Source organism: Lates calcarifer, linkage group LG13, assembly GCF_001640805.2.
Source record: "Lates calcarifer isolate ASB-BC8 linkage group LG13, TLL_Latcal_v3, whole genome shotgun sequence".
Lineage (NCBI taxonomy): Eukaryota > Metazoa > Chordata > Actinopteri > Centropomidae > Lates > Lates calcarifer.
In genome coordinates this window covers 26,662,914-26,674,224 of record NC_066845.1, presented here as the reverse complement: position 1 = coordinate 26,674,224, position 11,311 = coordinate 26,662,914, and the positions used below count along the sequence as shown (strand labels likewise).

Below are 11,311 nucleotides of genomic sequence, written 5' to 3'. Positions count from 1 at the left end.
GGAGAGAAAGTCACTTGTTTCATGCTCCCATGCCAAGAGTTCTCCTGTTCTGTGGGTGGTTTTCTGAAGAAGTTGTCTTCAACAGTTAAACCGCAGAGCGAGGTATCATGACAGGGACGATCTGAAACCAGGCGACAGATGTTCTCCGTGACAAATCTCTCAGTGGCCCTGGTCAAGGTGACACACATCAGATCCACTCTGTGCATATGCAAAACCTTTTTCTCTTCCTGGTCTTCTTCCTGGAGTTCTGTCCTCAGTCCCACAGACGTCACGTACATTAAAGTTATGTTTTCAAGTCTGTGGGAAAGTTTATGGCTTAAAGATTCACAACAAACTTCCCTGTGTAGTGGAAACAAATGTTCATAACAACAAACTGCAACAGCAAATACATTTTTCTCCCAGTGAGGAAACACTGTTAAACAGACAGTGTGTTTCGATCAGTGTGATATCTGTTTGTAGCATCTAAAGCCTGATGGAGGTTTTTCTCTGTACCTGACTCTGCTTAATACAAATAATCCACTATTTGTTTGTTGTTTTCATGGACACCATCATGCACGGCTTCACTGAACTGCCAGATGTCTAATGGGATGTTCAGGGGGACAGTGATGTTCACATAACTTAGTAAACGAGCCGAGTTAGTTGAGTTGTTCCACTTCAGTTGACTTGGGTGAATGCTTTACAGGGATGTGTTTCAGGACCTCTGGCTGCTCTGAACGTGTGATGAAATCTCAACAGTCTAAACAAAAATGATAACATCCTGCACGCGGAGGCCTGGACTGATCTGGATCTGACCCGGTACAGTCTAGCTGCTCAGAGTGTAAACTATCATCTGTAGTTTACATGTCTAGACTGAACGGGCCTTTTGATGACAGTCAGTGAAAAGTTAGAGCCTCAGACAGTTTGACTCCATTTCACGAATAGACAGCAACAAGTGGAAATTAACACAAAGAGCAGGAGTTCCTGTTCACCTGTGACTCAGTGCAGATGCTGTGAGTTTTCAGCATCTACAGATTTTGAAAGAAAACCTGCTGAGCTGCTGTTTAATTGTGTCATGACGTCACTGAGCCTTTGTTACTTTCAGCTGCTTCAATCTGTGAACGTCTGTAAACGAGATGTCAGAGTTAATCTTTGCTTTAACCACATCTGTTGGGCACTGGTTTAATTCTCTTGTTGCATAAGTCATGTTGAAGCTCAGAGTTGCTCAACACTAACGCTTTAATGGTTAAATGAGGACAATGATGGATGAAGTTGAATCAAGCTTCCATTTTATCAGTGGCCTGTGTAATTCTCTATTCTCAGTTATGACTCTAGACACCAGTGATGTAGTGATAGTAAACCTTACCCACATATGATTCAAATGGCATAACCCCCCCCCCCCAAGTTTCCATTTCTGAGTTTTCTTTGACAGAAATGTGTAATCTAATCATCACACAACAAAAATGTTAATGTGGTTGTTAAACGATCTCTGTAATTCTACTGCAGATCTCAAAATTTCAGAAACTGCCAAGTCACTCTTCTCTCTGAAATATCCCTCTGTCCTGAGTAATGTGTTTATGAAGCTAAATCAACATTTGAAAGTGTTTTATTTTGTTTTGTCAGAGCAGATGACCAATCGGTCAAACTTCCTCAAACTCAAGAGACTTGTGGGATTTTCCGGCTGTCGATTACAGGAAGAGGGAAAAAACAAACCAATGACACAGCAGCATGACATAAAATCTCCTGTGTGTGTGTTTTCCTGAGTGAGATGAGCCGTGGACGTCGGGCCGGGGTCGGTTTTGCTGACGTCGTCCAGAAGTCAGAAGTTGCTCAGACTGAGGAAGTCATCTGTTTGGATTGCTGAGGTCGGGGTTAGCTGTGAAAAGCAGCACGTTTCTGGATGGTTGAGCGGCCGACTGTGAACCTCCTCAGACCAGAAACATCTGGGATTGGTCAGGAGATGCCACCCCCCACCCCCCCGATCTGCTGGTCCAATCACATGGAGATGATCAAAGATTCTGCTCCAAAGCCAAAGAGCAGGCGAGAGGCTCGAACCATCTGCTGTCTAAATTTAACACTTTACAGTGCAGCAACACAGGATTCAAAACACAAGGTTTAAATGGTGATTTAGTTTCAAACAAAGCTTCTGCCAATACTCTAAATGTATGACAGTGGATAAAAAGACTGTGGTTCAGTGTGCAACTCTGCTCCTAAATGTAAAGTGTTCCAGCAGTTTCATTAAATTTAATTTAAGTTCAGTTCAATCTAATGGAAGTTTTAAAGTGGCAGTGCATTTAATAAATGCATCTCTAAAAGACTGAGGGCAAAGCTCCTCGTGGGATTCTTTTCTATTTATATAGATGGATATATAGATAGTGTCACGACCTCCACCTGGGCACGAGGTGTTTTTTCCTGTGTTGCTGATTGGATGGTCGTCAGCTCCATGAGCCACACCTGGGCCTGATGTGCTCTGCTGGATAAAGTCAGCCTGATTCTGCAGCCTCGCTCTCCCTGACAGACCAAAAGCATGACGTTCAGAGTTTTTGTCCAAACTTCATGGCTAACTTCAAAAGAATAAGCTCCATGTGGATTACAAAGAAATTAAACACATTTCAGTCCTGGAAGTTCGTGACATTCTGCTTAAATTTCACTCAAACCTTTGTTCAATAAACAAAAACAGAAACAAAACTTTCTGCACATGTAAGTAGTTTATTTATCTGGGCCACAACCGCTGGTGGTTTGGAAGATCAAGTCAGAGAATCACAGAAACCAACAAGAAAAACTTAAAATGTAAAACATGAATGAACACTGACATTTTGAACGACAGTAACAAACCATCGAGAGATAAACATGTGACCTGGTTTTGGGAGGTGTCTTTGTGTGGGCAGAGCTACAGTTAAAGTGGGGTTGGGTGGTCATGCAACCCTCCTCCCTCCTCCCTCTGCAGCCGGTTGTCGCCCCCCGGACGCTGCCTGGTCCTGCACGTAGCCCGGATTACATGGCAACAAGCCATTGACGAGCCAGCACGACCAATTAAAACCGTCTTTGATCAGGATTATCACACAAAAGTGACCCACATCACATGGCCACCATAATGACCTGACAGCAGCGTGATCTGTGAAAACCACCAGGGAAAGAGCGCCTGTGTGTGTGTATGTGTGTGTGTGTGTGTGTGTGCAGATTAAATTCCTTGAAACAGTCCATGACTCCTCTGTGGTTTGCTGGACCAGAAGGAGTTAGTAAAACTGGAAAACACACAGAGTGAAAGCAAACACACATTAAACAAAGCGTGTTTTACCCGACCACATGACTCAATCCAAACTCACTCATTTAGAAAAAAGCGGAGCTGTAGCTCTTTGCCCTGCTGGCACTTTTTCTGTGTTTTACAGTAAAAGTGGAAAAATCCAGCAGCTGTGCATCAGAACGTGAGCGGCGTGGAAGCCGTGAGTGGCAGACAGCAGACCGAGCTGTGAGGTCATTTCAGCGTCTTGGGCGGAAATGAAACACATACAGGAAAGGAGCATTAGCAACATTAAAATAACATATGGGAGCTTTTCCAGACATGAGAAGCTGAGTTTTTCATTTGTCCGGAGCCTCACCTCAGTTACTGTCAGAGTGGAAAAACATTCAGACTGAATGTGGGTCGCTGACTGGAGAGGTTTCTAGAACCGCGTCTTTATCACTGCAACTACTGGATTTTCCAGTCCTCACTGTCAGGCAGTATGCTACACTCAAGTCCTCACATCTGAATGATAATTTGAATAGTTCATGTTTGGTAAAGACTGTGTGATGAATGTCTGATGTATGATAAGCCATGCTGTGACACTTTGAGCTAAATGCTAATGTCAGTATGCTAACAAGCTTAAAATCATGTCTGAAATTCCACCACATGAGACATTTCAAATGAAGACCTCATGGTGGCACTAGATGAAAATTCAGGGTTCACATCAGGATTCATCATCAGGGGCCCATGAATGTCTGAACCAAACTTATGACAATTTGTTAAATATTATTAGAAACACTTCAATCCAGATCAAAGTGGTGGACCAACAGACAGATGCTGAGATCTGGCTAAAAATCAAACATGCAAGTTATTACTGTCTCTATTTGTTTGTTTGTTTTTTTTGTCATAGACGTTTGTAGCAGCAGTCATAATGTCAGAAACTGAGGCATCTCCTCTCGTAAACTCTGAGGTGTCTCACAGTCATTGGTCGGTCATGACTTCCAATCCATCCATTTCAAAACGTCTCTCTCAGAATTCTCAACTATCGTCAACGTCACGCATCGTAAAGACTCAAACACTGCTGATTTGGAATATTGCACAATATTCAACAGAAATGTTGAGGTATGGAAGCAGAGCAAACAACAGCTCAAAAGGTCTTTGCAGATCACCAATGATAAGATGCAATGAGGAAAATGAAGCCATTGTTCAAACACTTAAATATATTCTACTCATGTTTTATGAAGCACATCCCATGATTGTTTGGTTCCTGAGAAACATTCACGTCTGACACAACCTGTTTCACTGATTGAATTCTGCACGTACCACTTTATTACACAACACTGCGGTTCTCACTCTCTGCTGTTAAACCTGTGTCTACATGTTGTGGATTTATGATACGGAACCTCTTCATTCACTTCAACAGGAAATTTATCTACAAAAAAAAATCCTTTGTCAAAACATCTTGATGATGAAATGGACCTGATAACAGGGTGTCACAGATTTGTGTCCTGCTGGGCCCAGACTGTGATATCTGCTCAGCATTATTCTATTGATCTAGACGTAGAGCGTAACATCATCTGTCAAACATCAGATAATTTACAACCAGTACTGCACATGCACACTGCAAAAACACAGCCAAATCAATTATTCAGTGTTGTCCTTGAATTTTCAGAATTTAGTCGATAGATTTATTTATTCATTTATTTGACGGGGACTGTTCAGTACTTTTTAAATTCCAGTTAAAACAACAAAGGAACAACAGGCTCAGGTTAAAACATCAAAACAGACGAGCTCTTTCACACACCACTCTCAGTGTTTGTCATCATGGTGATATTTTGACCCATGAGTCCTCAGAGGACATGATTACATGACTTCTCAGTAGTCATGGGTCGGGCTACACCCATGTTGCCCTGCTGTGACAAAATCTGTCCACAGACACGTGAACACCTGCAAAAGGCCTCAAACCCTCCTCAGTGGCTGTTCCCTCTACAGTCGGTGTCTCCATGACCACATTCTACCACAATGACACACAATGAAAACAATACCACCCCTGTTGTCGTGGCTCGAAAATAGGCTCAGGTATATATGTGTGTATTTACATTTGTATGTGTTGTACATGACTGAAAAAACACACACACACAGATCACACTGGAACTTGTGCACCTGAATATAGTTTATAGAGTTTATAAGTTGTGTTTTTTGTAGAATTTGATGATGATGCATTTCATTGGTCCTACAGAGGAAAGGAGGGAAGTATTCGAGGCCTCTACCACAGGCCTCACTGAGGTTTATGCTGAAATACAGAGGAATAGTTGTACTCTAACTCCTCACTGACCTCTTGAAGGCACACACACACTCACACACACACACACATCCACTTGGTGATCAGGATCAACGCTTCTAGAAGCTGTGATGACTTTAGTTTCCCAGTTTGTGGATGAGCCATTTCATTGGTCTTTGGTTCATTATTTAAAGTATCGTTGTTTAATCACAAATGACGTGTTCCCTGATCGCTCAGGAGTATTCACAGCTTTCCTGTGATATCCACCGTCTGAGTCATGGGTATGTGGGGCACTGGGCTGGACCTGACCTCTGACCACCAAATCATTTCTGTACCATCACACACACACGTACTGTGTGTGTTCAGTTTTGCCGTTGGCGACGATGGCTCACCTCAGTGAATGCCATATTTGGAAACGCTGGTACAGTGGACTGTGTGTGTGGTGTGTGTAGATGAATGTATAGGAATGTCACACCCTGCTGAGAGGAAGAGTGTGTGAAAGTCTTTGTGACACATCTTCGCTCTCCACCAGCCTCCTGGAGTGATGGTGTGATGGTGTGATGTCATGGCGATGGCGTCCATGTCCTGCTGCAGGCTCAGATGCTTCTGATTCTTTCTGTCGAAGCTCACAGCGAAACAAACGGAACAGAAATATGTTCCAGGTATTTTAAATATGCAGGAAGTGAAAGCAACAAGTTCACTGCAGAGGACAGTGTTGGGACGGAGACACTGCGGCAGCGTCTCCTCAGTCAGACTCATCAAGGCTGTATTTACAAAGTGTTCCCTTGAATCTCAAAAACAATACCTTCGTTTCATCACTGCAATGCACGTTGCATGAGTTTCATCTACAGCCAACTGTGAGAGAAAGCTGTAAAGGAAAGGTTGGCTGATTAAACACTTCATCCTTGTAGAGATAACTGAAAAGTTTAGTATTTTCTTACAGCAGAGAAGGGTCCTCAGACTCTGAGACCAGAGTGGGATGTGAAAGAAAACAGTCCTCTCACAGCAGTTTGTGTCTTTTGGATCAGAATGATCAGCAAGTAAAATATAAGTTTAACCAGATCTAGTGTGGACAGTGCTGGAATTAGACGACTGTACTGACTGGAACAGACTAACAGACCTTTACTTATCACTCAGTATCATGAATGTAGGCAGTCTGGATTTCAAACTGTGATTAAAACTGTGGTCAGCGTTAAAAGAATTTTCCACTTTACTTCAAAGTGACGTATTTCTCATAAACATGGCTCATGAATACTCTGCACTCACCACCTACACTGGGGACATTCAGGAAAACATGATGCAAATTTCTGACACTGATGCTCTTCAGTGGTCGAAACATAAAAAGCCACTGTGACCTTTTCCCAGCGTCTGAATAATGTGAAACACAGTCCCATAGAAATTCTATACTGAGAGGCTTTGAAGGTATTTATATTACAACAATAATAGTTTGATCAGAGTCAGATGGAGCCAGGTGTTATTTAACATGACACAGGTTTTCCTCAGCTGCTCAGGTTGCACAAACCCTGCACTGTATCCACAGGGAGGGAAAAGATTTTATCAACGAGGAAACAGCAGCTGTACAGGAGTTCATCATCCTGATCCATTTATTCCTCAGCTTCTCAAGAAAAACCCACTCAAACCTAAAAAAAAAAAAAAAACCCATTGTGTCACTGTCACACAGAGCTGCTGTCAGCCCTGGAGGAGTGAAACCACAGATCTTCTGCCAACTGCACTGAGTGAGTGGGTGGAGGAGGGATTCCCACTGAAAAGCATGTTTTCAAACAGCCAGCTGATATCTGCATGGAACATACCAGCAGCTGATCCAGCAGCGATTATGATCAGATACAGGTCAGAGACCACGTCATGTCTCTGGATATTCATGAATGAAACGTCCAGAAATCCATGTAGAAAAGCAGGAAATGGTTTGGTTTGCTGGGGGGAAGTGTTCACTGCTGGAAACACAGAGACTGAACCACACAGAGACACTTCCACAAAACGAGGAGCTCAAACTGAATTAAGCATTAATGTTAAAAATCTAATACACCGGCAAAAGAAAAGCAACAAAGATATGAAATAAACGTTGGCGTGTTGTATTTCACTGAGATGATCTGATGTGTAACTGGATTGTTCCAAAAAGAGAAAATAAAAAGTGAAAAGCGAGGAGAGCGCTGCAGGGCAGGATGGGATGTGTTACAACATCATCTGGCAGCAATGTGTGGCGACCTGAAACTCAACAGGCTGGTGCACGACCTGCCCAGATTCTGGAGAATCAGAGGAGAGAGTAAAGACACTTCCATCATCATAAGGACAGATTTACTGAAATATATGAGTCTGCTTTATTCACTGATTTCATCAGAACTAAGTACGCACTACGCACTGTAAGAAAAAATCCATCTGACCTGAGGTAGATGAATGTGCAGTGATTTGGACAGAAAAGTTTGGACTTGACTTCAGTCTGTGTTCGGTTCTGCAGTAATAACTGCTGTGCTCTGCAAACACTGAGGGTTTAGTTCCGCTCGTCGTGACCCTTTAATTTAAGCAACCAGATCTAACTGGTGTGTAACAGCCAGTGTCAGGTTTTAGTAGAAGCAGCATCGTCTCTGTTCTCAGACACTTTTACATGAACTGAAACACAGAAGATTAAAGCACAAATTAAAAACAGTGTTTAGAGGAGTGTGTGTATACGTAGTTACTTAGTCACACACACAAACAGGTCAGAAAATTTCCTTTTTCAGTAGTTTCCTCTCCGAGTTTAAGTTCCTCTTTAAAGATTTCAGCATCCACAGCTCAGGGTGACAAAGATCACACAGTGAAGTTCAATATCCATTTTTAGGCAAGTGGAGGTATTTTTAGACTCGTCATCAGCCGGAGGCCGAAGATCTTTTATTTCTAATCATAATTTCAGTGCTTTACGTTTGATAACTTTCTGTCCTTAGCTTGAATAAAAGGAGAGCTGGGATCAACAGCTGCTGAGGGTTCCCTCCATATTAATGGTTGTTCTGTGTTACAGTGGTTCTACAGTTATCTTTGTCTCTCCTCTCCCTTGTTTCACCAAATCCAGATCCAGGAGGAGTGAATCCACAGATGTAGTTCAGAATAGCTGCACTGTTTGTCTCTGTGGTTCAGTGTTCCAGCTCCTGTTAATGTGAAAACAACAATGATTTCAGCTTCATCTCAGTGATTCAGGGTCAGCGTCTGCTTCAAGTCTTTGTTCAGACTTTCTCTAAATCCACAAAGGTCTTTAACTTTGAAACTTCACTCGTTAGAGCGCTGGGAAGGAATCCAGGAAAGATTCTCAAGAAAAATATCATTCCTATTTTAAAAAAGAAGACATTTTATTTTGCATAAACACGTATGAAGATTGAATCAGACCAGGCTCTGCTCTTCCTCTGTGGCATGACTACTGTGTGTGTGTGTGTGTGTGTGTGTCCTGTTTTGGGAAGGAAGAAGTTTCAACATGAAAAACCCACATTACACTTATTGTATATTACATTACACTTCATCTGTCGTTGCTGTTTTCACCACACATCCACCTGCAGGTGATGGACAGAGTCAGACTGTGATCCACTTTGTTCAGGTTTCACTTCATGTTTGAAGCTGAACTCTGTCTCCAGTTTAAGGGAAGTTTCCAGCAGAGTAACTCTAACATGTGACTGAGCTCATGCTGTGCTGCCTGGTGTTTACAGTAAACTGAAACCTTATAGCTCTGATTGACTGGCATTTCTAAATACCATGTGAATATCATGTGAAGGTGAGATTATTCCCACCAGCAGCACACACTCCTGATCATACTGGAGGAAATCAGAGGGAATCTTTTTATTTATTTCTCTTCATTTTTCAGACTAAAACTGTTTTATTAACATTGATTCTAATAAAAAATTATGGCAGATTAGAGTTTATAATAATATTTATGATGGTTTAATGAGTAAATGTAACTTTTTCATCATGTACATTTTGTTTTTGCATTTTGATTGAACTTAAAATATATACACACATATACACACACTGTATTTGATTTGATTCTACGTTTTTCTGTGTGATTATTTCACCAAACCCTGGTGACTCAGCTCCTCACCGCAGCCTGATCTCTCCGGATTCCCAGCTGCTGCTAAACGTAAAACCTATGCAAATTTTTAGGTTCTTTTCGCACTTGAGCAATAAGGTGCTGGCTCAGTAGGGAGTGGCCTGCTGTGTATGGGCGTTTCTAAAGAAAAAAAAACACACAACCTGAGCATGAAGGTATAAAACGCGAACCCTCGGCTGCTTCAGGCATATCTGACTATCAGAGAGCTCCGAGACAAACACAGAAACTAAACTCCTTGAAAATGTACACACGGTCAAACAGCGTGACTATGACTGTTCGGCAGGAGAGCTTCGCCTTCTCCAGGATGGCGACGCGCAGCACGGAGCCCGAGGTCTTCACCTTCGAGCGGATACCGGCTCAGGCCACCGCCGTGCGCTCCTTCGTGCCCATCCGGCCGAAGAAGCGCTGCACCCGGGTTATGTACCCCGCTAAAGTCCGCATGCACCTTCCCCCGCCGGAGAAGAGCCAGGCCAAGCGCTGGCTGGTGATCCTGTGCCTGGTGGTGCTGTGGCAGATCTACACCGAGGAGCCCTGCGCCGAGACTCCGCTGAGCGGCGCGGACAGCCCGATCGGCGACTACCAGGGTTTCTCCTTCCAGTCAGCGGAGGAGCAGGCGAGGCAGCTGTCAGACCTCAGCCCCGGCTCCGAGCTGCTGTCAGCGACCCACAACAACTGCGAGGACAACGGCTCATCCAGCGACCAGGTCCCGAACACCACCTGCACCAAGCCCGGCCAGGACACAGAGAGCAGCCGCTCCTACGAGCAGAGTGCCGGGAAAAGCTACATGGTGGCTCTGCTGGTCTACCACAGACTGGGCAGCGACAACTAAGAGCAACGGGACTGGTTTAACTACAAACCGCCCGACTCTGGGCTCCCTGGACCGAACATGAGCCGAGCTGGAGCTGATCCTGAGATGCATCTGGAGAACAGCGGTGTGCCCCGCGCGGCGCAGCCGGGAAGGGAGCTCCAGGCGCCGGCTTCACCCTGCCAGCAGTCCCCCTGAGAGCAGCGGAGGACGCACAGTCTGGAATGGGACACTTGAAAGAAAGAAAGAAAGAAAGAACTGTGAACGCCTGCAAAGAACTGAAACTTGAACTAAAGAAAACTTGAACTCTTGTGTGATTTACACATAGACTCTAACTGCACTTATAGGCCTGCGATCAACTGGATGTTTTACAAGTTTAACTTTGTCACGAAAAACACTTGTGTAGGCCAATGAGCTGAAACTGACACTGTCTGTTGTTGTGTGAATGTCTTATTTAGTTATTTATTCTATTTGCTATTTATTGAATAATTTTAATAAAAAAATGTCTAAAAGAAGTTCCTGTTTCTGACCTCTTTACTGCTGTTTCCACTGATCTGAACGTCTCATGCATATTTCCTCTGGTAGATGTTGAATATCCTGCAGCAAGACCTTCACTTTACCAACAGCTGCAAACTGCACTGAAAACAAGGTTTATTTGAAACCATCAGGGGTCAAACACAGTCATATTTCACCAAGACAACTCGACTGACAAGTCAAAATTCTTTATGCCTAAATGATTTTCTGCTATTTGGAAATGAATCTTTGCTAAAAGCATCACAGGAACAAGGCTGTATGTGCATTCAGCTTTAATTCACCAACCCCATGCAGCATCGCTTCAGGTAAAGTGATAAAGTCAGCTCTGTGAGGAGACAGATTTCTCAGTCTGGTGTGGAAGTATTGGACTGGTCTGAGCTCAGACTGAGCTGAATGGGAGTAAATCCC

At 43.4% G+C, this 11,311-nt stretch overlaps 1 protein-coding gene across 1 annotated transcript; it reads left to right on the top strand.

The window, feature by feature from the left end:
- The first annotated feature begins 9,729 nt into the window (after window positions 1-9,729).
- ier3 (immediate early response 3) lies at window positions 9,730-10,884 on the top strand. The gene has a single exon (XM_051074880.1). It carries the CDS (start codon window positions 9,806-9,808, stop codon window positions 10,391-10,393), a length of 588 nt encoding a protein of 195 aa, XP_050930837.1. The 5' UTR covers window positions 9,730-9,805; the 3' UTR covers window positions 10,394-10,884.
- The last annotated feature ends 427 nt before the right edge of the window (window positions 10,885-11,311 follow it).

What these genes read in the sequence shown, in the direction of transcription:
- ier3 (XM_051074880.1), top strand. Translation starts at nt 9,806, where the DNA reads ATGTACACACGGTCAAACAGCGTGACTATGACTGTTCGGCAGGAGAGC.